Below are 27,320 nucleotides of genomic sequence, written 5' to 3' on the forward strand. Positions count from 1 at the left end.
TCTGACCCGTCTGGCCGTTCTTCTGTTCTTTAAGGTCTTTCTTTGATCCCGTTGCTCGGGAGCACCGTGTCGTGGTCTTTCACTGAAAGCCCCCCCAAATCCAGCCCCCCGAACAGCGTTTTCCTTGGACGGAGTAAACAGGGGCTGCTCCGCATTGAGCCGGGGGCCGGGGGGAAATGAAACACTCCCTGATATGATGGTGAGGCGGATGCCGAGCTGGGTGACAGCTGCCTGCCTCTTTACTTCCTCCCCCCGAAACCTTTCAAACCACAAGCGCAGACTGAGCACAGAGAGCGCCGGGAGCTGCAGTCATGGCCGAGGGCAAGGCGGGAGGAGCCGGGCAGTTTGCAAAGCAGGTCCAGAAGCGGTTCAGCCGTGCGCAGGAGAAGGTAAACGCCATGCACTCGGTGGCCGCTTTTTTTTTTTTTTGGTCGTTTCCGTGCCGTGGCGAGGAATGCGCCGAGCGCAGCCTTCCACTTTCCACGGCCTCGCGTCTCCAGGCGCTGAGATGCACAAGCTGCAACGTGGCAAGGGGGTGGAGGCCGGTTTGGAGCCTTCGCCCTGTGTCCTCCCTAATCCCCAGCGCCTTCGCAATCCTGCTGGCATGTGTCATTCAATGGCCTTATGAAATAGGATGCGGAGACAGTGGCTTCCAGGGACTAAGGGAGGTGACCTTGGCAGCGACTGGAGATTTAACCCTGCGTCTATGGGCCTGGCTTGACTTCCACCGAGCGCTGCCAACACTGACGCCTTGAGATCTCGGAGGGGTTGATTTACGGTGTTACCCTCCAAACCTTCCCCAAACGCCTGCAACTGGCCCTCCCCAAAATGCCTGCTGCCGTGTGGCATCTGCCTGCGAGTACGGAGTGGCCGAAGGCAGGTCCGTGGGAAGGACCCAGTGCGGGGCGAGAGGCTGGAGAGGGGCATTCACTCCTAAAATGCGTCAACCGCCTCAACTCTTGAACTGTATCAGGGAGAGATGGGGGGCTGGGTTCAGGAAGTGGGTAGAACAAGAACTAGTCTTGGCAGGTTCCTCCAGCCTTGGTATTTCTTCCTGTTTAAGTGCCACATCTCCAAACGCACGGCCAGGGGTGGTTGTTTTTTTTGCCTGTGTCGCGCTGGCTGAGGATGAACCCAGCTCAGGACAGAGCCGCCCCGAATCTCTGAGCAAAGCACCGAGTCAGGATATCAAATCCCGTTGAATCAGCTAAATGATTAAATGTTTTTTTTAACGGGGGGTACTGCTCGGACCAGGCTGGAGCCACGGTTAACCATTCACATCCCTAGCACAGAAATAATTTCCTGACTCCATGTCGCAGAGGAGGAATTCCCCGCTCTGGCTGAGTGACGTTTGGTAGCTGGTGGTAGCACGGTGCGGATATCAGTTAGGGGTAGTTGCCAGCTGGTTTCCTTTGTCTTGTAATAAGTTTCTACAATGCTCAGTGATCTGGGATTCTGTCCTAGTATGGCCTCTACAGCCCTAGAAATGACAGATTAGCTAATGCCTTGCATCGCCTCCTGCCAGTTCCCTCATGGGGGCAGCCTTAACTGGCCTCCATCTTGCCATAGTATCTGAGTTTCACTGACTAGGGCCGACGGGTCACATAATAGGGGTTTCCCAGCTGTTGGCGTCAGTGGGGAGCAAAGACTGCATGCGACCTTTAAGCCAAAGGAAGTATTTCTTCACACAATGCACGGGCAACCTGTGGAACTCCTCGCCAGAGGAGGTGGTGAAGTCCAAGACTATACCAGAGATCCAAAAAAGAACTAGATGAATTCATGGAGGATAATTCCAGCGATGGCTATGAGTCAGGATGGGCAGGAATGGTGTCCTCTGTTTGCCAGAAGCTGGCAATGGTTGACAGGGGATGGATCACCTGATGATTCTCGGTGCTGAAGCACCTGGAAGACAGGACACTGGGCAAGATGGACCTTTGGCCTCACCCGGTTTGGCTGTTCCTATCACTGCAGCAGATGTAAACCTATCCGAGCTAGCTTTGCCCTAGCTAAGTGGGGTACCAATAGTAATGAAGCCATGACAGGGTCCCACACAGGATTCTGGATACATACTCTGGCAACTAGCCCTAACCCACGCTACAGCAGCTTCCCTCCTCCTAGTACCTACAGTCGCAAGATCAAAGCTAGCGTGGGTCTATCGACACGTGTTGCAGCGGTGACATGGCCAGAGGCCGGGTGGGGAAGCTTGGCCCTGCTCTACTTGATCTTTGGGATAATTAGTAGGTTCCAGTCTCCAGGGCTGTCCATGTGACTCCTGCACGTGCCCGTCGGCCTGTGGAAGTCTGCAACGTTCTTCTGGGGGAAGCGCCGTCTTCTGCTTCCCCGGCCTGTAAATCGCTTTGGAATTGGCTTCACGGCTGTGTGCATGTTTGGGCAGCTGTCGGACGGAGCTGCTAGTTTTCAGCTACATGCCGGTAGCGCTGCACGGTGCAGATGTGTGACAATGCAGGGAGGTGTTTGTACTTGTGAGACCACAGCTGCAGGCAAGAAACGTTTGAGCCCACCAGAAAGCGGTGCAGTGCAGTGCTTAACTATGAAAAAACCGTCAAGTAGCAATGGGCTAAATTGCAGCAAGGGAGGTTGAGGTTGGACATTAAGAAAAACTTCCCGATTGTCAGGGTCAAACGCTGGAATAAATTGCCTGGGGGCAGTTGTGGAATCTCCATCCCTGGAGATATTTAAGAACAAGGTGAACAGACACGTGTCAGGGATGATCTAGACGGTGCTTGGTCCTGCCGCGAGGGTGGGGGACTGGACTTGACACCCTCTCGGGGTCCCTTCCAGTTCTCAGATTCTATGGACTTTCATTTGGTCTCTAGAAGAGAGAGGAAGTGGTTTGGAAAAAAAAGCCTTTGGAACTCCCGGAGACTCAATTGTTGTTTGCTGCCCCTTCTTGGGTTCCCTTCTTGCTCTACAGCTCTGCCACAGCCTTCCTGGGAGACATTTGGCATTTCCCTTCATCTCTCTGTGTCTTCCATCACAAGACGGGAGACCGACTCGTAGGGGTGAGGACGATAAATATGTGAAAAATGTTGAGACGCTCATGTGGCGGCGCGTCATGGTCCCCCACCTCCTGCACCCCCGTAGTGGCACGAACCGACTCCACCAGCCAGTAGAACAGAGGGAATTTATTGCTTCTCCAGGATACAGCACAGCACAGATGGAATCTGGTTACAGGAACTGGGGCTATGAGGCCTCAGTGCCCCCTTTGAGATGGGGGGTGGCTGGGCCCTACAATCCCAGCTCCCTCCCTAGCTCCTTTTCCCCTGCTTCCCAGACTGAAACTAAAACTCTTCCAGCCCTGCCCCCCAGCCAGGGGCAGCATTCCACCTTCCTTTGTTTCTCTCCCTGGGGGGTAGCTGGTCGGACAGGTTGAGAGCCCCTTGCCTAGTGACTCGTCCCCTGTCCTGCTGGGCCATGCTACAGACAGCAGCCAGTGGGGGTCACCCACAGCCCCAGCATAGCAACCAGCAAGGTGCCCCCACTCCGTCACAGCTCACATGGTTGCGTTAATTCTGTGCTTGTTGCACTTGTTTATGGTAGAAATGCCGTGGAGTTTGATAACCTGGATAGAATTTCTACGCGTTGCACAAAACATCCAGGGCCAGGCATCAGCTGAAGGATATGTGCTGAGGCTGCTGGAAGAGGCTACCTAGATGTGGTTCCTCCACAGCATAGAGGGAAACTTTTTCCTCTTCCTGGAGAGACGCTAAGTAGTGACCGGGGAAGAAATATTTGATGAGCAGAGAAAGGGAGAACACGTCCCGTGGCTAGAGGCGAAGCAGAGTCAGATCGGAAATAAGACGGACTGGTTTAACAGCAACGATAATTAATCATTACAAAAAAGTGAGCAAGGGTCAAGGCGGGTAACTCCATCGCTGGCAATTGTTTCATTTGGGATTGGATGTTTTCGGTAGCAGAGATGCTCTAGTTCCTAGAACCATCCTGAGGGAGGTGGGGGGCCAGGGTTAATCTCCGCCACCTTCGTGCCCACGGTGTAGGGCTCGGGGCAACTTCCCACCCCGTTGCAAGCTCCGCCCCTCACCCAAGCCCTGCCCCTGCTCTGCTCCCACCCCATCCTTTTACCCCAGCAACATGCCCCAAGGAATTATGGGAGTCTAGTGCAGCAGCAATAGGGGTCCTCCCCGCATCTTTGCAAACACAAACGGCAGGAACCGGTGCACCCAATGGCAAGGTGCTTTGCTTCCCACTGCCGTGGAGAAGCTGAGTGCAGCAGGGCCAGGAGATGGGGGCGAGGCAGCGCCAAGGGGCGGAGTGGCTTCCGGGTGAGTGTGGGAGAGTGGGCGAGGGGTCCCCTGCTGTCTCCACCACTCTGCTAGCCACGGATGCTACGCCCTTCATCATCCTCTACGTCCGTGTCCCAGCCACAGGGCACCACGCGGTTGCAATTGTTCCGGAGCACAGCTGATGCCAAAGGGAAGGAAGCGGAGATTTTCCTCCGCCCGCCATCTTCCCTGCACGACTCGCGCTTGCAGCTGGTTTAAGTGTCCGCCCGACAGACGTTTTTGTCCTTCAGAGCTGGACGTGCATTGACCTTTTACATCTGCAACCTCAGTGGAATTCCCCCAGAGGGAGGTAATTTCCAGGGTTCGAATTGAAAGGAGACTAAATCTCAAATTTTTAACAGGAATGCCATTAATAACACTGTGATGCCTCCCTGGCGATCAGGGCCCCTTTGTGCTGCACGTAGGATGGGAGACAGTGAGGAAATAACTTTCAAACGACTAGTAACTGTGGCTGGATTACAGTCCTGCCTAGATTCTCCAGCGGAGATCCGGGCCCCGGTATACTAAGAACTGCGTATATTCACCGCGAGCGAATAAAATGGGAACTTCATGGCACTTTATTGCCGATGGAGAATTTTTACCAAGGAGATTTTTTTTAACCGTGCCTCTTTTTCTGTCCCCAGGTTTTGCAGAAACTGGGCAAGACAGTAGAAACCAAAGATGAGCAGTTTGAACAGAGCGCTTACAATTTCCAGCAGCAACAGGTGCGGTCTGCTGGCAGGGAGGGAAGGCGGGATCCTGGGATATATAGGGGCAATGGGACAGTGTGAGTGAGGGGCGGGGTCTTCTAAAACATGGGAGGAGTCAGGAACATGGGGAGGTGCTCAGAGATATGAGGGATGGGGCACTGGGGGAAGGAGAGGTGGGATATCCTGAGATGAAGTGAAAGTGTAGTAGATCAGGCACGAGGGGCAGAGGGGGTCTGATGAGGTACTGGTGGAGGGAAACTGAGGCAGGGAAAGGTCAGAGGGGGGCTGGTTTTCTTTCAAAGTCACTCTCTGGTTTAACTAGCCCCAACAGGACAAATGCTAGCCCCAACAGCCCAGAAATCGGAGCATGTAGGCTACATGGATAGGGGAGTCTACAGCTAAAAGGCATTCAGACTTCTGATTGGTTAGAACCTGCTCCCTGTTCATCAACGGTTAGGAACAGGAAACGATGCCACCGGGACCCACACCTGCTTCCCCACACTCCTGGCTGGCAACAACATGCCCTGTCCTGCACCAACTCAACCACAAAGTTTACCTTATTCCTCCTTTATGGTTTCTCCTACCACCATCTGATGCCCCTTTATTACAAAAAGGCAGAAGAAAAATTGTTCTCCTTAATCTCTGAAGATGGGGGAAGCAGCTGGGGGCTTAAATTGCAGCGAGGGAAGTTGAGGTTGGACATTAGGAAAAACTTCCTCCCTGTCAGGGTGGTGAAGCTCTAGAATAAATTGCTGAGGTGGGAGGTTGTGGAAACAAGATCAGGTTAAACAAACATCTGTCAGGGATAGATAATACTCAGGCCTGGTCTACGCTATGCTCTCCTGTCGATTTAAGACCCGCAGCTTCAGCTACACAAATAGATCTATTTACTTAGACCGACTTACTGCGGTGCCTTCCACGCAGTAAGGTTGGCCACTGATGTTCGCCCATTGACTCCGCCTACTCGTCTCGTCCTGGTGGAGTAGCCAAGTCAACGGGAGAGCACTCAGAGGTTGATTTACCGCATCTAAGCAGACATGATAAGTCAACTGCCAGTCGATTGATCACTGCAGCATCAATCCACAGTGTAGTAGAGACAAGCTCTCAAACCTGAGGATTGGACTAGAGGACCTCTCAAAATTGCTTGCAGTCCTACCATTCTATGAGTCTGGTTAGAACTGGATTTTCCATTTTGTGGAAATTTGCGTCATTCTGAAATCTTTTTTTTCTGTCCTGAAATGGAAAGAAAACAAAAAAATTCCAAAATTTCCCCATGAAACAAGTCCGGTCCAGTGCCATGCAATGGTTTATTCTGCGGATGTTGAAACATTTCATTCCATTTTCCACGGTTATAAAACTTTTCATTGGAAACATAACAAAGCCGCCCATGATGACATCATCTAAACGTTTTGTTTCGGGAGCCGGGGGAAGGGTTCTCAATGAAATGTTCTGAAATTTACATGCTCAAGAGCGGCATTTTTAGTAAGAGAAACTGAATTCCCAGCCATCTCAACCCTTGATTCTTCAGGAAATTTCTTTCAGTCCTCTCCATTCACTTCCCCCGCTGTGATGATACAATACATTTTGCCTCTTGCTGTTGCAAATCTTGGTGGCAGTTCTTTGCTTTTCAGATTGAAGGCCACAAACTCTACAAGGATCTCAGAGCCTTTCTCAGTGCTGTGAAAGGTAGGAAAGGCCACTTGGGTCTTCAAACTTACCTGCTGCTGCTTGGTTCCCTGCCCTGTCACTGACACACGATGTGACCAACTCTTAGCCTGGAAAAATCCGAATACTGGCCTAAAAAGGGGAGATTTTTTTTAAATGTGGGGTTCTTTTTATTTGGCTTCTGACTGTAGTGTCACCCTCAGATCCCATTTTCAAACCTGTCTGTGCAACTGCGAGCCCTAGGAACTTGGTATTTATTTTTAAATTAAAGTTGAGATTTTCCCGTGACTCCAGCAGATGGAACTTTAGGGAAAATATTAAAGACCTCAAGACTTGAGATAAAACAGGCAACACCAAATGCATCCTTTGTATTAGAGAGAGGTGTTTGACCCATTTTAGCACTCCAAACCAGGTCTAGGAGCCAAGCACTGTCCTGTTCTCATCCCAGCTTTTCGGCTAGCTCCCTATATGACATCTGCTTCACTTTACTGATCCTCAGGGGCGCCCCGTCCATATAGGTGAACTAGGCGGTCACTCTAGTGCCAAGCTAAATGGGCAGCCAAATGGTGGTGCAATATCATTGAGGGGTTTGGAGGTGGGGGCGCCTATTGCATGGTTCGCCTAGGGCGCTAGTTGCTGGCAGATAGTCTAGGGCGACTCCTGCTGATCCTCCATATAACATGTACATGATGGGGATCTACCTAAGTATGTTCCATTGCTGCTGTGTCTGAACGCTTCACTGTCCTCAATGGACTTTATCATCCCAGCTCCCCTGTGAGGTAAGGCACTGCTATCATCGCTATTTTACAAAAGGGAAACTGAGGCACAAAGAGGCTAAGTGTCTTTTCTGACCTGGTGTAAATCCTAGGTCTCCTGAGTCTCAACTCTGCTACAGGTTGAACTCCACCCCACAACCTTACCTTCAGGGTGTCCCTTATCCTGCCTTCCACCGGGGCATCTCTATGTTACAAAAGGGAAACTGAGGCACAGAGAGGCTAAGTGTCTTGTCTGACCCGGGTGTAGAACTTAGGGCCCTCAGGACCTGACCAGTGCCGAACCAGAGAATTTGCTGGTTCACAGGAGGTCAATATTGCCTAGCAACATTACCAGGCCTTCCACTGCTTGCTGGGCTCGGAGAAGACATGAAGGGGACAATTAGAGCTAAATAAAACACTGAGAGCCAGGACCGAGGGCTGTAAACAAACTTTATGGGACTGTGGGAAATTTGGCAGCACCCTTGATAAGCGGACATGCGGCAACCTGACATCATGCCAGGCGACAGATGTTGTCAGACCAGAGTGTGCCAGATTAGAGTGGTTCAACCTGTATTTACACCCGTGTTTGCCCTACCTCCCAGCATTGGAAGACTTGTGGCTGGCCTGTTCAAAGCCTGCCTAGGGGATTTAGACACAAGTCCCGTGCGCTTTGGTGGGGCCTTGTGCATCTCGATTCCCAAGGAGGCTTGGAAAAGCTCAGTGTTTAGAAACTGCTTTTTGAAGGAGACAGCTACGCCCTTGTCAATGCTCCTAGAAACTCCTTACCTACTGCCAAGTGGCTGTGTCCGAGATTGGAGAAGTCAGGCAACTTGTCCTCTTTTAACTCCAAGCTGGCTACCTTACCCCAGTCACCTTGTGTCTTATTCTCTTGGGCTCCCCCTGACTTTTGTTAATGCCGGGCTCTTTTATTACTACTGGGTAGGGACACACCACTAGTACCACCTTGCCGACGGGACGCTGGCTTACGGGGTGCTAATGACTCTGGGGTGGAGTTAGCTTTGCCACATGCCAGATTGTCTCTTCCAGTGATGCACGAAAGCTCCAAGAAAGTGGCAGAAACTCTGCACGAAATCTACAGCATGGAATGGGACGGACACGCGGACCTGAAGGCCATTGCGGAGGTAAGAGACGGGATGAAATCTCCCATGGGCAAGAAGCATTAACTAGAAACTCCCCCTTCATTGAAGGGTGGAGTAAGAAGAAGGATTGTCTGGGTAGGGCACTAGCCTGGATTTCAAGAGACCCAGGTTCACGTCTTTGCTCTGCCACCAACTTCCTGTGTGACCTTGGGCAAGTCACTTCACCTCCTTTGTGCCTCAGTTCCCAATCTGTAGAATGGGGATATTATCTCTGTTCTACCTTCCAGGCAGTTGTGCGACAGGGGGAAGGGAAGATACATTAAAAAGCTTGAGATGCTCAAACATTAATGGGGGCCATATGAATACCTAGGATACATAGAAAGGACTTTGCAAGCTGCAATGATTAGGCTGGGGGTGGGGTTAGGGTGTCAAATCTCCCTCCCCCACAACCCAAGGCACATGGCCCCAGCAGTCAGCTGCTTTGAGCGGCCTGGGACTGCGGCGGTCTGAGGGTCCCACTGGGCTCTCGGCCAGAGCCTGCATCTGTGCACATGCCCCCTGCACCTCTCCCCCAGGCCAGAATCCTCTCCTACACCCAGACCCCCTCCTGAACCCTGCACCCCAACCCCAGGTCCCAACCCCCTCCTTTACCCAAACTCCCTCCCAAACCCCACATCCTCTCCTGCACCCCAGTCCCGCACCCCAAGCTCCCTTCGGCACCCAACCTCCCTCCCAGTCCCCACCCACCATAGAAAAGTGCAGCCCTTGACCACTTACCGAAATCTTGGAGCAGCCTCCCCCATCAAAAATCACGGCCCACCCCTGCTGTAGTACCCGAGCCGTCTTTATGGGGTTTATCCTCACAATACCCCCGGCGGGCAAGCAACCGCCTGTGTCACACGGCAGCACAGGGTTGTGGTGTGAGACTCAGCCTGTGACAAACAAGGAGACTGGGTCTCTCATCTCCCACCCTAGCCTGAACCATCTGGAGCTAAGTGCGGGGTTAGGCGCAGGCCCCTTAACTGTCCCACGTGGGTTTCTTTCCAGAGCAACGACCTCCTCTGGGAAGACTATGAGGAAAAACTAGCCGACCAGGCGGTGAGAACCATGGAGAACTACATAACTCAGTTCGGGGAAATCAAGGTACCGTCCCGTGCGCACGTGCGCTGTGTTTTCAGAAAGCCGCACCCGGGCCCTATTACAGAGTCAAGTAGGGTTGCCAGATGGTTTAACCAAAAATACCTAACACCCTCCTCCCCCCCCAAAAAAAAACCACCAGGAAATATTCTGTTGAGGAAAAAAAAAAAAGGGTGCTGTGCCTTTAAATGGCCCCCACGCTCCTCACTCCCCTGCCCCTGCCATATGGGGCAGGGAAAAATTGTCCCTGCTGGGCTTCCATGTGAGGAAAACGGGAAACACCAGGCATTTCACATGTCCGGTACTTTCTGGGGTTTTTACCAGACGGGGGAACCAAATAAGGAACAGCCTGGGCGAAAACCGGACACCTGGCAACCCTGAGTCAAGTAGGAAGCTTTGCAGTGAGCAAACTAGTGCGGGGATGCAGGCCGGGCTGGACCCTGAGCGGTGATGTAAACAGACACTGCACAGTTTGCGGAGGACGCGGCAGCCAGGCGAGGGGACAGCGCACCGTGTGTAAGCCAGTGCCAGGCAACCTGCGGCCCATCGGGGTTCTTTGCGTGGCCCTGTGTTGACTGTTGCCCACGCGCGCAGTTGCCAGATCCCGCTGGGTTTCACCTGCGTCGGGTTTTTTCCTCCCCGTGTTACAAAAGTGACACGCACGGGGAGCCGGGGCACGTGGCGTGAGTGTGCAGCATTGTGAGAGCTGTGCATGCCCTCTGCATCCCATCGCAATGCTGCTCTCGATCGGCACCGCCCGCCAGCGCTCGCTAGGCAAGCGCAGTGAGCAAAAGGACCCTGTCCCGGGAGCCCGTCTGGGTTCTGACCATCTGGCAGCCTGCCGGGACAAAGGAGGCCCCTCGTGCAGCCCGTTCGCTAGCCGAGGAGGTCCATCACCGTGCCAGGCACAAGCTACCGGGTCATGATGTGTCCAGGCGTTCAGGGTACAATCGGAGCGGATGATGTGTACAGCAACAGGGTGAAACTCCCTGGAACCAAGCTAAGGTACAGAACGGATCGGTATTACACCTCACTGCGCCCTCTCCTCCTGCACTAACTCGCCTTCCACCCTTTGGTGTCCGGCCAGGAGCGAATCGCTAAGCGGGGGCGGAAGCTGGTGGATTACGACAGTGCCCGGCACCACCTGGAGGCTCTGCAGAATGCCAAGAAGAAAGATGAAGCCAAAATTGCCAAGGTAAAAGGCCGCCCTGGCAGAAAAAAACCTCAGAATCATTCCCATGTAACTCCATTTCTGGCTGGCCCAGGTTAGCCCGGGCTTTCTCCTGGTCCTCATCCTGGCCTAGAATTCTGCTGCTGCACCTCATTACAGCACAAATAATTCCCTCTGTAATGACACGGGTAGAGAGGGGTCATTAAGTGGCTTGTTAATGCCGGCAGGTTAATCAGGTTTTGAAATGCAACTATTTGTGCCTGCGGTTTTTGCTTCTTTCATGCCAAATGTTGGGTTGCGTCCTGGATAAGCATCGTAGAGGCCAGTCTCTGGAGGTTGGTTCTAGCTGCCCAACACATATGGAGTGCCCGTGTGCAAAGATTCTGGGAGCTCCGAGTTCAGATCTTGCCTTCCCTCATCTGTTGCCCTTTTCCAACCAAAGAGCCAATGACATCAAGTGGTCGACAAAGAGTGCCAGCTAAAAATCTGCACCTTAGTATATTTGCATCACTGAAAATATGCATCTTAGTATTAATGATAATTGGCATGATGATTAATAATAACATACATGACACCTTGTGCTCATAAGCTTTATGTAATGGGACCTCTGCTGCTGCACGTTTTCGCACATTTTTCTGAAGATTACCTCAAAACAGGTCAAATTCAGGTGCATGCCCGCACTCAAGCGACATGAGTAATGATGTGTTTTGAAAACTTGGAATTAATTTTTCATTTTAATTTTAAAAGTTGCACGCATTTTGGGATTGACACAAGAGCATAGTTGGTTCCATATTGAGCCAAATTTGGCTCAAGAGTGCTAGGTTGCAGGCCCCTGTGTTACGGCCTCTTCCTCCTTAATTACTGGGGCTACATCTAGATCGGTGTTTCTTAAACTTTTTAAGACCAAGGAACACCAAACAATAATTTTTTTTTTTTATGGGGAACACCAAGGATTTTTTTGTTTGGGGGGGGGAAAAAAAGATGCTCGCCCCTTTAAGGGCAGCCATTCCCCAGGGAAAAGTTGTTGACCAAAAAAAAAAAGCACTGTAAGGGCAGCCATTTTAAATTCTGTTCTCTCCATGGCACACTAGTGTGCCGCAGAACACACTTTAAGAAATGCTGGTCTAGACTATAAAGAAAAGTCAGAAAAAGATACACAAATTGCGAACTGCTTTTCTTTTGAAAGAGGCTTTTCAAAAATTTGGTGGTGTCTACACGGCGCCAAATTTCAGAAAAACCTGCTTTTTCGAGCCATCCCTTCTTCCGCATAAAACGAGGTTTACAGGGATGGCGAAAGAACACATCCGCTTTTCCAAAAAAAATTTCGGAAAAGCAGACACGTTCTTTGGGCATGACATTGCTTTTCCAGGATACCTCTGGTACCCTAGAAAAGCATTGCAATCTAGATATAGCCTGGGTCTGAAAACTGCTGTCCCCTTCCGTCATGCAGGCCGAAGAGGAGTTCTACAAAGCTCAAGCTGTCTTTGAGGATCTTAACAAAGAACTTCGAGAGGAGCTCCCGGAACTTTATAACAGGTAACGTCGAATCCCAGCCTGCTAACGCCGCCAGGAAATTGCCCTGCTTGAAAGAGCAGCATCCAAAGAGCAAGTTAAACCTAGAAGGACTTGCCTGTAATCTGGAGGCAGAAAAGAGTCTTAATTCATGAGCAGAATGCAGCCTGTCCTGCACGGTGGCAGAGACATGGCAGAGAAACCTAGCTGCGAAATAAACTTCTTTATTCTCCATGTACCCAACTGGAGGATTTGCCTGACAGGCAATAGGGTTTAGTGTTAATGTCTAGACTGGAGGAAAATCTGAGTAAATCTTTAAGCTGTACAATAATCACTGTAACTCTCTCAATTCTGAGGTTCTTGCTGGGAATTCAGAAAAGCAGAGCCATTTGTCTACAAAAAAAAATTAACCTGATGTAAATTAAAAACCTGGCGTTCTAAGAAACACAGGTCCTTGTTATGCTCCTCGCTTCTCGCCTCCAGCTTCTCAAATCGTATCTGTTAAACCCACATCCTCTCTCCCCATCCTAGAGGTAGCCGAGTTGGCTGCAGCCAGTTGGGGGTGGGGAGAGATTAGATGAAGCAATTCCACCGCTCAGCGTGGGTTATCTTCTTGTCAAGCCATGCAACAGTGTGATACACAACCCAGTGCAACAAACCTCTAGCATACAAGCAAGTCTTGCCTCTTGCTTTACCAAACAAGTGTGTCCCAAGGAAAGCTGCTGGCCAAAACCTCTCTCTCTCAAGTTAGATGCCAAACTCTGCGTTAAGACTCTTAAAACGAGGTGTCCCAAAACAGGAACCCAAATGCAGTGGCCCATTTTGAAAACGTGGGCCATCCATCCTCGTGCAAAAGTGCTTTGAAATTTGTGCTTGAACAGTTCGGATGATTGATTGGCCAAAAGATGGCAGTAGAGATTTACAAACAAGAACAGGGCGGGACGATAATACTGTGTGTTTTATTTGTGCGTTTCTTTGTTTGAAAAGGCAGCGGTAAATGATCGCACCAACTTGAGAAAAACTATGCAATCGACAAGTTACCAAGAGCTGTCATGCATGCCTCCTATCATCACGCCTGGCCTTTCTGACATGCAACTCTCTGCCATGCCTTGTATTCATTTACTGACATATTTCCTGCATTTTAGTTTGCAAGCAGTTTGTATTGGAATAGAACCAGGGCAAGAGCAGTAGTTAATGCTAGCTTCTATCAAGGTCTTTATCAAGCTCTTGCTGCTAAGGTTCTGGACTGAGACTCAGACGGTAGATCTCTGCTCTGTAGAGTCTCATACTGCGCTCAGATGGTATATGGATGAGTGTTTTATAATAAGAACCTATATAGAGCAGAAATCCCAGTAGAGTTTGGCTGGAGAATGGCAGTTCCATTCTGTGGCAGCTTTTGAAATTCGGTTTTTACTCCACATGGGAACAAAAATAAAACCTTTCAAACGTTTTTGTGACCACAGCATTGGGTGGAAATGCCCGTTTCAGGTCATAAAAAAAAAGTAGGAGTCTGTCTCTCGTCTCCCCTGCTTCCGAAAGTCTGTTCTGGGACCTGGGTAACCATTCCATCAAAGGTCAGTCGAAATAAATGTATTTTCACATTTCGGCTGCAACAAAATGTCATTTTTTGACTAAAACAAATTTTTGACTGAAAAGTTTCCAACCGGCTCTAGAGTCCATTCCTGCCTCTGCCACTGACTGCCTGTACGGACTTGGGCAGGTCACTTAGCTGCTCCGTGCCTCTGTTTTCCTTCCTGAAAAAGCAGGGCGATGATGTCTGTGATTAATATTCTTATATTGGGGACCCAACACTCTACTACGTGAGTGTTTCCCAAACGTTGTATCCTCATGCCACCCCATCCAGGGCAATATTGTCCTCGTTTCACAGAGGAGGAAGTGAACTCAGTACACAGCTGTTGAAATCAGCACTGCTGACGCCATGTGGGGCTTGGCACATTCCAGAGGCAAGGTGGGCGGGAGAAAAGATATTCCCTTTCCCCGCCTTGTTGCTCACGGTAGTCCAGCCGGATGTGCCTTGTGCCATCTACCGGTGCACCAGCCAGCTCCCATGACAGCTTCATGTGTGTGTTTTTGCATCAGGGCTTGGCTCAGATCATTTACCAGTTCTCTCTGCTCGGTTCTTTAAGTCACACGGAGAACATACCCAGCCCACGCAGCACCAAGAAAGTTGGGAAAGCCAGTGTACTTCAGGGGTTAACGTAATAGGCTCCTGTTCTCTCTTCTTAGCGCTGCCCTATGCCCACAAGACATTTCATCTCTCGGTACCCCCATGACTCTATCTGTAAAATGGCCCCAGGAATAGTGATGCTGCAATAGTACTGAAACCGTCAAGCAACGCGAAGTCTTGCGCCAAAAGGATGATTAGTGGGAAGATTCGCGTTACTAGTCATCAATTTAAAAGCCAGAAGGGGTCATGCGGACCCTCAGGTTAAAAAAAACCCACCAAGGGCTTGTCTTCACTGCTGCAGCGATCAATCCCGCGAGGGTCAATTTTTCATGTCTGTCTAGACATAATAAATCGACAGCCGAGCATGATTCCGTCGACTCCAATACTCCACCAAACCGAGAAGAGTAAGGAGAATTGACGGGACAGCGTCAGCTGTCGACTTACCGCGGTGAAGTTACAGCGCTAAGCAGACCTAGGTACATCCACTTCAGCTATGGTACTCCCGGAGCTGACGTCATGTAACTTAGGTCGACAGGCTGCAGTAGTGTAGACAAGTCCCCAGTAACTTCTTCTGTTTGGGCAAAAGCATTTCTTTTTAAAAAGACAGAGCATGTGAGCTCTAGACTTCAAGAGATGGAGACTCCATCGCAGCCGAAGGTAAGTCGTTCCAATCGTCAGTTACCCCAGCGTTATTCCAACCTCTTCTCTTCCTGTCTTCCGCTTTCTGTTCCTTTCCTCGCACAGCATGACACTTTGCCTTTTTGTTTGTTTCTCCGACTAGCCGAATTGCTTGCTACGTGACAATCTTCCAGAACATTTCCAATTTAAGAGACATCTTTTACAAGGAGATGAGTAAGGTGAGAGACAGCTCTTAAAATAAAAGCTGCTTCCATGACGCACAGAAGAGATGTTTCCCTCGTAATGGGGTCTCAGGTTCTTTTAAAAACTATTCCTCGCAGCACTGGCAATAATCACCCACAGCTGCCACTTAGACTAGAGGACAGTCAGAAAGGTAAAACTAAACTGAGGGTTGTATAGTCACCCACCTCTGATGCTAGGTGTTGTCCCTCCCACCCTCAAAAAATGACCAGAAAGGTGTTAACAGGCCACTTTACCTTGTACGGTTAATGGCTTATGCTGAACAATTGGTTCCACCTTGTATGCAGCGGTGGCTCTCAGAATATAGGTCCCAGGCCTGGAGAAGAGCACGAAAGCTTGTCTTAGGCTGAGTCTACCCTGGCACTTTATAGCACTGTCCACTCGGGGTGTGGAAAAACACACCCACACACCCCTCCACTGAGCACAGCAAGTTACAGCACTGTAAAACATCCCTGGGAACCAGGCGACAGTGCTGTTAGCCACTCCCCTCGGGGAGGTGGTCTACAGGGCGCGCTAGGAGAGCTCTCCCCCAACGCTCACGCCACGGCCACGCTTCCAGTGTAAAGCGCCGCCACCGCACGCCGATAGGCGACGACCTCAACCGCCTTGGCAGCTTAGTCCAGGCATTTTGTATTCCCTTGGAATGTCCTTTTAAACGAATCCGTCTAACGCTGTCAGGCCCGCCGAGCAGGGATGTTAAAATGCGCTTAATCCAATACACGTGGAACCGTGGCAGGGCGGTGGCTCCCTGGGAACCAGGTGCATGGGGAGCTGCCTTTTTAGCCTGCGCATCCTGGGAGCCTGTTTGTAACCATGAAGGTTAACCGATAAGCCCAGCAGTTAACCGTGGACACTTTCCCATCCGTATTGCCGATGGAGGGGGGAAGGGTGTGGATGCAAAGGGGGCTCCCACCACTGCTACTGCAGCCGTGGTGGCACTTGGTGCCCCAGGCCTTTTAAATCGCCGCTGGAGCACTGTGGAGCATGCCTCAGGTAGCACTGAGGGCTGGCAGTCGCTAGCTCCGCCTCTTCTGCCCGAGGCTCCGCCCTTTCCAGGACTGTGGAGAGGCTCCCCTCCCCCACCTTGCCCAGGGGCCCTGTGAGGCTTTCGGCTCTCCGGGATGTTGTTTTCTTGGTTGTCAGACGATCCGTGTTCCCTAGAGTCACTAGCCCACCCCAGTGCCGCCAGGGTGACAACTAGCCGACTTTCTCATGTGCACCGTTCGCTTACAGAACAAACGGATTGGGGGTATCGATATCATCCTTGCATTTCAAAGTGGTAGTTGAACCTGCTTCTCGTTTGTGAGCCTGGTTTGAAACCTCCCCCAAAAACCTGTCCCTCAGCCCTGCCTGAGGTTGCACCCCTCAGATGGAGAAAACTGACCTAGATGAGTTGAGTACCCCCTGAAGTCCTCTGCATATCCGCAGGGATCCGTGTTCCCCTGGTTGAGAACCGCTAGCCTGCCTCTTGTATGGCCCAGGTCCGATAATTTCACACGTTTATCCCTGTATTGAACCCAATCTTCCAGAACAGCATTCAGGCCTAGTCTACACTAACCCTCACCGTCAACCTACTTCAGCTATGCAAACAGCGTAGCTGACGTCGATGCACTTACCGCAGCATCTTGCGCGCAGTAAGGTCGGTGGGGGATGCTCTCCCATCGATGCCAGGAACTTCTCTCGTCCTGGTAGAATAGCGGCAGAGCGCTCGGAGATCAATTTATCGTGTCTAAGCAGACCTGATAAATCAATGGCCGGGGGATTGATCACTCCGGTGTCAGTTCCCGGGCATCGTGGAGACAAGCCCCCAGCTTTGATCTGAAGATGTAGAGAGGTCACTTCCCTTCGTAATTTCTTCCATTGATTCGACCAACCTCACTGTTTAAAAAAAAATAATCTGCTTGGCTTTAACGCTCCAATCACTAATTCTTGTCCTGACCTAGTTAAAGGGACGATTTATCATAGAATCATAGAATACTAGGACTGGAAGGGACCTCGAGAGGTCATCGAGTCCAGCCCCCCGCCCTCAAGGCAGGACCAAGCTCCGTCTACACCATCCCTGACAGATGTCTATCCAACCTATTCTTAAATATCTCCAGAGAGGGAGATTCCACCACCTCCCTTGGCAATTTATTCCAATATTTGACCACCCTGACAGTTAGGAATTTTTTCCTAATGTCCAATCTAAACCTCCCCTGCTGCACTTTAAGCCCATTACTCCTTGTCCTGTCCTCAGAAACCAAGAAGAACAAATTTTCTCCTTCCTCCTTGTGACACCCTTTTAGATATTTGAAAACCGCTATCATGTCCCCCCTTAATCTTCTTTTTTCCAAACTAATGTTTGCTTCTCTCCCATTGTTTTCAGCTGAACCACGACTTGTATGAGGTGATGAGCAAGCTGGAAAAGCAGCATTCCAACAAAGTCTTCATCATTAAAGGGGTGTCCAGGTAAACGGCTTTCCGGTTTCCACCGTAGAGGGATGCTAAGTATCAGACAAGGGGAGCTCAGGATTCCACATTCGTTAGCTCACATAACATTTTTCAAAGTATCTAAGTGAGTCAGGCTCCTAGTCAGGCAGGTATACACTTACCCTGAGATCAACCATAGTTTGATTTAGCAGGTCTGGTAAAGATCTACTAAATCGACTGCTGATGGTACCCCCATCAATCTCAGGACTCCACAGTGTCGCAAGGAGTAAGGGAAGTCGACTTGTTTGTCTTAGCGATTGGCTGAACAAGAAGTAGGACTGAGTGGACTTGTAGGCTGTAAAGTTTTACTGGGAGGTGAAGAAGAATCTCACTTGGTCCATCATTACCTCAGTGAATCTTGGTGTACCTAAAATCTCGCCTTCCAGGAGGGCAAGCTCACAGATTTCAGCTAATGTAATGCACTGCTTAACATGTGACCAAGCCTTCGCACCTCCGGCCAAGAGAAAATAAGTCTGTCACAGCTCAAAGCTAGGGGCATTTGGCCTTTAGCTCAAGCAGCCCAGTCTCTCACTACAGAGGTCGCTGGTTCAGTCCTGGGGCGAGCTGGCAGCCATGCCATGGGGAGTTGTTAAAGATGGCTGGTGATGCAGGAAATGTGCATTGTGGTGGTTGCTTGGAGCCTATGGCAAGTCGTGCTTCTGGGCTTACACGTGATGGGACAGGTAGGGGGCAGCATCCTGGCGTAGATGCATGGTACGCAGGTGATGTGCACCACAGAGAGACAAGTAAATGCACTGCCTTCCCTCCTGCAGCAACAGGCGCTCGCTGGTCATCTCCGCCCCGGTGCGCAGTCCTCCGCCTGTGCTTTTCACCTCACCGGAAAATGCTACGGATGGGATCCCGCCGCTGTCTCCTGACAATTCAACCGGGAGCGAGAGAGAACCTGTTCCAGCGGCAGAGGGGGCGGCCGCCTCCTCCGAGGGCGGCGAAATCCGGGATGAGCCGCCGGCATCTCCCGCCGCTGTTCCGACGCCTGACAAGCGAGAGTCGCTGTCAGCCGCAGAGGTGGATTCCGTGTCTTCCAATGAACTCCAGGCTGAAAACCAAGTCGAGACGCCAGAGGAGCCCGGTGGGGAAGCAGAGAGGCTGCGTCGGGGGGTTGAAGACGTGGCTGCTGCCGCAGCAGCGGAAATTCTGGCCGCAGCTCTCGCAGAAGCAGCGGCCAAGGCCAAAACCTCTCCCGTGCCCTCTGAGGGGGCATCCGTGCAGGCCCCCGGTCCTGACAGCCTTGAGACCGAGGCTCACAGTCAGCAGGGAGAAAACGGATGCTCTCTGCCCCGAGCAGGCAATGAAATGCCATCTCTGCAAGCATCTGACATGAGAGAGGAGACTGAGCCATTGGAAGAGGCCCGACCCCCAGCTCCGCAGGAGGACTCAAGTCAGCCAGACAACGGGATGCCCCTCGGGGAGGTTTTAGTTTGCCCTGAAAATGCCACGGACCCTCCTGGCGAAAAGTCTCCCTCTCCCACCTCAGTTGAAGTCCACCCAGACCCAACCCACGCCTCTGGCTCCGGTCCGCCAGATGCCACTGGCCAGAATCGGCCACCGCCCAAGCCTGAGCGGACCCTTAGCCAGTCGAGCAGGGAGGCTGAAGAGGACGGTGGCAGCGAGGGGAGCATGGAAGAACTAGACTTTTCCCCAAAGAGGACGGAAACGCAGGTAAGAGATGACAGGATGAACGTGGTGGCAGGGTAGGGCTGCTGACCGCTGGCCGGAAGCGAAGTCGGTGCGGGTATCTGCTGGACCGTGGGAGGAACGGGCAAGGAACCGATGAAACGGGGGCTGTTGGAGAAGCTGCCCTGCTTTCGTTGTCCTTGTGCGTGCTAGAAATGTTACTGACAACCAGGGCCTGAATCAGGAGCAGTGATCTATGGTAGCGACAGACACAATCCTTTGCAGCTGAACAGCCAGGGGGCCTGGCAAAATACATAACAAATTTCCCAGCTTCCAAGGTTCCTCTTCTGCAAGGATAGAAATATGGCCCCCTAGGGGGAGGGTCTCCTCTCCACGGGCTTCCCGCGCTCACAAGCACTACCCCTGCAGCTCCTATTGGCTGGTTTCTGGCCAATGGGAGCTGTGATTTTGCTAGACTGCTTTCTGTTTAGTCTGGGCCCCCAAAGGGCCAGCCAAAGGAATAGCACCATGCGTGAGCAAAGGCGCTAGAGTTACTGGACCCATTCACTGTCTTTCTGCTTTCAGATTATGTTTGGCTTTACCCCAGAGGATGAAACGGGCAGCAGCAGCCCTGGACTGCCTCTCGGCTTCCTCTTCAAGGTAAGAAACACCTACTGGCTGCTGAGACGTCGGACTGAGCAGAAAGCTGGGTCTGTGGTGTCCAACCAGTTCTGAATATAGCCAATTAACCACACACAACCGGCCAAACAGCCACGTGTGGAAACCACGGGCTGGCGGCTAGGACTGCAGGCCTGGGAGAAGAGGATTCCATTGGTTGAGCTGATGTGTGACCTTGGACAAGTTGTATTTTGCCTCTTTCCCCTCCCCTCCTTTGTCTTAGCTGGGTTTCATGGGTTATTTAGACTGCGTGGGCCATTTCTTACTATGGATTTGTGCAGCTCCGAGCCCCGGGGGGGTGTTTAATCCCATTTGAGGCCTCTCAGGGCTACTCTAATGCCTAATTCCCAATAATGACGCCGCTGGGGTTGATTCAAAGGCCGATCTTCAGCAAAAGAATGTTGCTGGTTTGTGGCCCACTCGAGTTATTTTCCAAGTACAGGTTGGATCTCCCTGGTCCGGCACCCTCGGGACCTGACCGGTCCTGGATGAGGGATTTCGCCAGCCAGAGATGGTCATTTCTGCCCCGCTGCTCCATAACCTGGCTGCCAGCCTCCCACCCAGCTACCACCCCACTGGACAGCCCCACTATCTCCTGGCCCTTTTGGGCAGGGTCGCCACTGGGCAGCAGCTGGCAGCCCTGCTCCCGTTGGACCAGAGAGTCACCGTTAAGAGAGGTTCAAGCTGTATAGTAAAAACACATGGACCGACGCTCGTTCAGCGAAAGGGTGCTTTCCATGGTATAGCCGCCTGTACCCAGTGGGTTTTGCCGGCACAGCTGTGGCGGTCAGGGGTGTGGTTTTTTTCACACCTCTGATTGACAGAGGCATGTGGTCACAACTCCGTAGAGTAGCCCTGGCCTCTGTCAATAACATTGATTGCTCTAATTAATCATGCATATTGCCTAGGGGACAGGCCACAGGCGTCGGTGGGGGAGGTGCTGTGCAAACGCAGACTATCGCCTTCCGGGGGGAGCCGATAATCTCATAGTGCAGACGTCAGCGAGGGGGACGTGACATCACACGCAAGCAGAGGGAACAGGGTGATAACAATTCACTGTTGGAAACCACGGGGGAAGAGAAGGGGAGTCCTTCCGAGACATCCCCACCCCCACCCGCACCCCTTCCTGTTTTAGGGGATCTTAATACTCCACACTCCGATTTTGGGGCATGCAGGTGGGGTGAGCCCTGTAGAATTCCCTTGCTGCTTTCACCTGCCCGCTCTACAGCGACTTTAAAAAACAGCCACAGGTGCCCCGGCCAACATTTCTGCCTTGCGCTGCGTTATTTTTGTGGCATCGGTGCCCGAAATAATGTTAACGACCAGCCATCCCAGTCTGGTTTGTGGATGTGCCGTCCCCTGGAGGTGCCCTCGGAAAAGGACCTGCTCACTACACCATGATGCTGGGTGTGGAATGCAAGCCAATAGCGGCATTCCGATACAACGTACGCATCCCAGTTCCACTGGGGACCCTCTTGTCCTGCTGCCGGGGGTGGGGCGGTGGCGCCGAGGCAGGAACCGCCTCGCTAACGCCGTCTTTCGCACGCCAGGCTCAAGCAATCGGGGCTCACGCGTCGGACGACGAAACTCAGCTGCAGTTCAAGGAAGGGGAGGTCATTCTGGTGGTGTCTGAATCGCAGGCCCAGGTAAGGCCGAGCCGCCATGTCTCGTTCCAGAGCGGGGAGGCGGGGCGGGGGAATTCCAGCACTTCTGAAAATGTGGGTGAAAAACCCCCACCATAATGACTTTTGTAAAACCCCGGGAAGTTTTGGTTAAAAAAAAAATGGGGAAAAAAATTAACGGGGCCTGACTTTTCCATCATGGGGGAAGAGTTTGGGAATGTTGTAGCAATTTCCTCTTGCTACTTAGTGTGTACATGGGACCACCTGACATGATCTGGTTGCTGTCTCTTCTCTCGGTAGGTAAGTGCTCGTCTATGTCCAAAAGCTTCCCAGTCTAACTTTAAATTGCATCCGTTTAAAAGCCAGTTTCATTGGTGCAAAAGGCAGGGTGCGGATGTTCTTGATTTGATTTAATTAAACCTGCTTCTAGTTGACTAAAGCCAGATCTACGCCAGAAACGTTTGCTGGCATAGCTGTGTCAGTCGGCAGTGTGACTTGTGACCCATACAGCCAGCTGCAGGCCCTGGTGTAGCTACAGGCATACCAGCAAAACTTCACTTGTTTCTCGCACGGGGAGAGAGGGGCACTGCGATACGTTAGAGTAGCAAAACCACAATTTCTTGTTACAAGTTGCATCCTCTCTAGGGGCTTGTCTACACTGGCAAGTTGCTGGAACTTTCTTACTCTGCATGTGAAAAAACACTACGGTTATCAGCTGTCCAGTATTGACCCAGACGGTCCGGTATTTTTGCCTCCTGTTCAGTAAAAAAAATTCAGAAAATACCAGACACCTAAAATGTCTGGTATTTTCTGATTTTTTTTTTTTCCTGCTAGGAGGCAAAAATACCGGACACCTTGCAACCCTACAATACATTCAGCAACTGGGCCCAGCCCCCAAAGTCCCCTGACCCCTCCGCTGAGCCCCCCAGACTGCCTCTTCTTAAAGGGGCCATGCTGATTTTTTTTTTTCCTTAATAACTGCTGTCAGGGTCCTTTTTTTGCTAAACAACTTTGGTCTTCCCCTTTTTTTTCTCAACAAAATTTTTTTCATGGTGTTTTTTTGGGGGGTGGCAGGGGTGTTCGGTATTTTTGGTTAAACCATCTGGCAACCCTAAAAAACACACATACCAGCGCAGCAGGTTACAGCGCTGTAAGAAGGCATGCATCAGTTTATCGTTTCTCTTCCACCCTCCGCAGCCCTTCGGTTGCTCATTAACTGATCTCCCAGCTCCTTCCTCCTCTGAGGGACCTGTTTCCTTGGTGAGGCTTAAGTTACTTCCTGTTGGTGAAGAGATTGAAAGGCAATTTGGTAGCACAGGCTGGGAATTTTCCGATGAAATGGGTTTCCCCCCTCATCAGACATTGCTGATTCACAGAAACAAATTTTTCACAGGAGAGAGGTTGGTTTGACAAACTGAAGAGGAAAAAAACGGAGGGGGGGGCGGGACTTTGAAAGGGCCCGCTTCTAGGGTTGCCAGGTTGTTTCAACAAAAATACCGGACGTACTTGATATTACATCACAATCTACATTACATCTTCTTTAGAAAATACCAGACATTTCTATTTTCTCATTTCTATTTTCTCAATTTGTTTCCCAAACAGAAAACTCAAATACTGAATGGTCCGGTTCAAAACCGGACATCTGGCAACCTTACCCACTTCAATGTTTTCTAAATGGAAAGTTTTGTTTTCTGGGACAAACCAACTTTTTGTTTTGAAATTGTAATTAATTTATACTAAAAGCTTTTTTAAAAAGTTGAAATCGACTTGGTCCAATTTTTTATTTTTTAGACTATTCAGCCTGATTTGAGGCAGGAAAAAAAACGTCAATAATATTCACTGGTTTTTAAAATTTCCCACCCAGCTCATCAGTTGGTTCCTTCACCTTGAATCGATGTGTTTGTTGTCTCTGGGTATGTCTACACTACAGCGTTATTTCGAAATAAGCTATTTCGAAATAGTTAATTCGAAATAGCTTATTTCAAAATAACGCGTCTACACACAAAATGCATTTTGAAATAGCGTTTTTCTATTTCAAAATTGCGCATCCACACTTAGTAGATGATGAATCGCATTTAAGGCTGTTTGGAACCAGTTTCAGCAGGGCATCAGGTCAGAAGTTGCGTTGTGGCCAGGGCGGCCAGCAGGGCACCCTGGGAAGGGCTGGAGGCCCCCTATTTCGAAATAAGTGTCTACACAGCGCTTACTTCGAAATAGCTATTTCAAAATTGGTGCTATTCCTCGTGGAATGAGGTTTACCAATTTTGAAATAAGTCCGCCGCTATTTCGAATTAATTTCAAAATAAGGGAATGGCTGTGTCGATGCTAGGAAAGTTATTTTGAAATAACTTTGCGGTGTAGACATACCCGCTGTGAGGAAAAGGGGGAAGCTAAAGAGCTGTGCAGTGTTAACGCTGACACTTTTCAGAGCTGGCGGATCGATTCAGAAACCCCCATTAAAATTAAGGGGAATTGGGTTGAGTCTAATGTTGTTTTAAATGGGGCCTCTTAGCCGGCAACATTTTGGAAACTTTCACAGCTCAACAGATTTGACTGCCAGGAACATTTTGCTGCCACTTGGCCTTAAAATTCCTCCCCCCTCTTCCGACCAATACTGACCCACAGTTTGTTTTTCCTCTCCAGGCAGAAGGATTTCTGACAGGCTTCAAAGAGAGCGACTGGAAGGTGAACCAGGATTTCGTACAGAAAGGAGTTTTCCCCCAAGACCTCATCAGACCTATCTCCTCCGAATGAGTCGGGTGTATCCGACAGCAGGAACGTTACCGTTGTGACCCAGGAAAGCTTTGCGGCGTAGGTCGGATGCAGAATGTCAAACGGCCCAGAAGACAGGAGAGCAAACCTGTCTCTCCAACCAAAATGATTGTGGCTTGGAATTCATGGCACGGTACCCGGCTGGCAGGCATAGGAATACACTCCGGTTTGATTGCACCGCACCTGCTGCGTGCCCCTTACAAAAAGCACAGGAATCGGACATGCCCAGGCACCCTGCCCCCCTGCCGCAAACTGTTGTGGCAAAGTGTTTGGCAAAACAGTGACACATTGGTAGACGACACTGCAGCACAATTTGGGGGAGGGTGTTGACTTTATGCTTCACCAGGGGGTGAAAGTCACTTAAAATCTCTTATAGGTACGGTCCTATTGCAACCCAGGTCCCTGCCAGCTCTTTCAATTTTTTTTCCCGCAACTCAGCCAGCTCTTGCTGGAGCTGCGCGCTACCCCGCACCCGCTTCCTTTCACCTCTGGGCTTCACCATCCTTGCATCTGGAGAGCCCTGTGCGGATACAAAATGTGTATCTGCATCTGTATCAACAAAAATGTGCTGCAGACCGTGTTCCCTGTAAGCTGAGGGCTTGGCTGGCCATCCAAGAAAGAGTCAAATGCCTCTTAGCCGGGCACCCACATTTTGGCAGCATGTGTTTATCCTGGTGGTGCACAGGCCTCGGTGCACGGAACAAAATTTATTTTGCACATGGACGGAAAAAATTAGAGAGAGACCACTGGCCGGGGAGATCTGCATCCCCGTCGGTAGATGCGGATCCCTGCAGATATAAAGCGGATCTCGGCAGATTTGTTGGGGTCTCGATACAAAATGTGCATCGGCAGCTGTATCTGCAAAAAAGAGCTGTGGATCTTCAGGGCACTCTCCATCTACGCTCCACACGGCACCTGAATACTCCCTGTAGAAATATGGCACTAGATGCTCACGGCCTGACCTTTAAGCATGTTTTCTATGTGATGCTGAATCAGGGCTTAATCCCTTTTAGCCGGGGTTTTCGAACACCGGGGTGAAACCCAAGACTGGGCTGTGGAGTGTCGGGCCCTGGGTCTTGGTGCTGCAGGGGGGCCAGGTGAGCAGTGCGGGGGGATAAGGCAGCTTCTCTGCCTGTCCTGCACCCCAGACTGCGCTGCGCCCCAGAAGTGGCCGCAGCAGGCCCAGCTCCTAGGTGGGAAGCGCACAGGACTCCACACCCTCCCCCTGCCCCAAGCACTAGCCCCACTCTCCCACTGGCTGGGAACCAGCTGCTTCTAGGAGCAGCATGGTCTACGGGGCCAGGAGAGGAAGGAAGCTGCCTTAGCCCCCCGCTGCACCCATGACTGGGAGCCGCTCCAGGGAAGCCCCTCCGGCCCCCAACCCTGCCCCCTCCCAAAGCTGGAGTCCCCTCCTACACCCCAAAGCTCCATCCCCAACCCCACCCCAGTCCCATTCTGTTGGGTCGCAGCATCAACAGTTTTCTTCAACTGGGTCATGAGAAAACGAGTTTGCAAACCGCTGCCTTAGTGGCTCGGCTCCATCTGAGACCTTCCTTCCTGCAAAGCAGGCCAGCCCCTGGAGAGACCCAGCTGTGCTGCTTGTCAAGTGCGGGGCTTGGTCCATCCACTCCGGTTCGGAATCTGGAGCAGGGAAGGGGGGCTATTTTACGGCTCTGCTGGTCATCGGCAGGCACCACTCATTGGTCACAAAAGATTTGCCTCCTTTGCTTCCTTGGCCGCACTGCAGGCACGGTTCCTGGGGCTTGTGTCCAGTGCACTTGAGGCTGAACTGCAGGGTCTCCTGCAAGCTGGGCACTTGGGCAGCCGTCCATGAGAGACTGAAATGCCACCCTGACGATTAGCACAGCACCCACAGCCGGCAGTGTGTGCCTCGATGGGTGGTGCACTTGCCTCGGCGCACATAATAAAATTTATTCTGCATACGTATGGGAAAAAATGGAGAGGGACCATTAGTGTCCAGTACCTGTGCTAATCTACTGAGGGCCCTAAATGAGAATACCCTCCTGACCATTTTAAAACAGGCCAGTTCTTATAATAAAAAGCAAACAGGGCAGGCTCTTGTGCTGTCCAGGGGCCTAAACCGGTATTAGCCTAGCGTGGGCTCTGATAAGAGCTGATTCCGGAGGCTGCCCTTGATTGTCTGGTTGTTCAGGAAGGGTGTTTTCTTGAGGGCGGGGCAGCGAGATTCCAGGAAGGGTGTTTCTTTGGGGGCGGGGGCAAATGGCACTAATTAACTCAGCGGTATCATCTTGCGGCGAGAAGTGTGACCACTCTTGTAACTCCCAGATCTTTCAATAAAGACCCCGGGCTGAATAATTCCTGAGTCGTGGGGGGCGCCCGCGGGAACAGCGTCCATCGGGGCCTCTCCGAGGGTTGTCTGCCTCTCCCCTGCCCACCAGGAGTTAACAAGGAGTAGGCGACCTGAGGTAGAGAAACTGGAAAGGTGAGGTAGGCAGGGAACGCCTTTTGCCAGTTATGTGAGACGAGGCGGCCAGGCGCTGTGCAGACTGCTCCTGCTGCTGGAATGTTTTCCGCGGGTGCCACGGTCTCGGGTAAGATGGGGCGGGCGGGGGTTCTGGGGAGCGGAGTTGCTATTTGGGGGATGGAGATTTACTTCTGCAGTCACTGCCAGCTCTGATGGGTTTGATAACCCATCTCAGCCCAGCGGGGGGGGGGCGGTCTGCCCCCTGTCTGAACCTGGT

At 51.3% G+C, this 27,320-nt stretch overlaps 1 protein-coding gene across 2 annotated transcripts in view; it reads left to right on the forward strand.

Annotated features, from left to right (window-relative positions):
• Window positions 1-237: 237 nt before the first annotated feature.
• Window positions 238-27,320, forward strand: part of BIN2 (bridging integrator 2) — a 35,169-nt gene continuing 8,086 nt past the window's right edge. For both annotated transcript variants that reach the window (XM_075901681.1, XM_075901682.1), the window contains exons 1-13: window positions 238-389; window positions 4,949-5,029; window positions 6,646-6,700; window positions 8,482-8,576; window positions 9,582-9,677; window positions 10,759-10,866; window positions 12,293-12,378; window positions 15,324-15,399; window positions 17,787-17,869; window positions 18,664-19,570; window positions 20,111-20,185; window positions 21,754-21,849; window positions 24,469-27,170. In XM_075901681.1, coding sequence (XP_075757796.1) covers window positions 312-389; window positions 4,949-5,029; window positions 6,646-6,700; window positions 8,482-8,576; window positions 9,582-9,677; window positions 10,759-10,866; window positions 12,293-12,378; window positions 15,324-15,399; window positions 17,787-17,869; window positions 18,664-19,570; window positions 20,111-20,185; window positions 21,754-21,849; window positions 24,469-24,579 — 1,947 coding nt within the window. In that variant the 5' untranslated portion in view covers window positions 238-311 and the 3' untranslated portion in view covers window positions 24,580-27,170. The remainder of the gene's footprint in view (window positions 390-4,948; window positions 5,030-6,645; window positions 6,701-8,481; window positions 8,577-9,581; window positions 9,678-10,758; window positions 10,867-12,292; window positions 12,379-15,323; window positions 15,400-17,786; window positions 17,870-18,663; window positions 19,571-20,110; window positions 20,186-21,753; window positions 21,850-24,468; window positions 27,171-27,320) is intronic.

Source organism: Pelodiscus sinensis, chromosome 19 (genome assembly GCF_049634645.1).
Source record: "Pelodiscus sinensis isolate JC-2024 chromosome 19, ASM4963464v1, whole genome shotgun sequence".
NCBI lineage: Eukaryota > Metazoa > Chordata > Testudines > Trionychidae > Pelodiscus > Pelodiscus sinensis.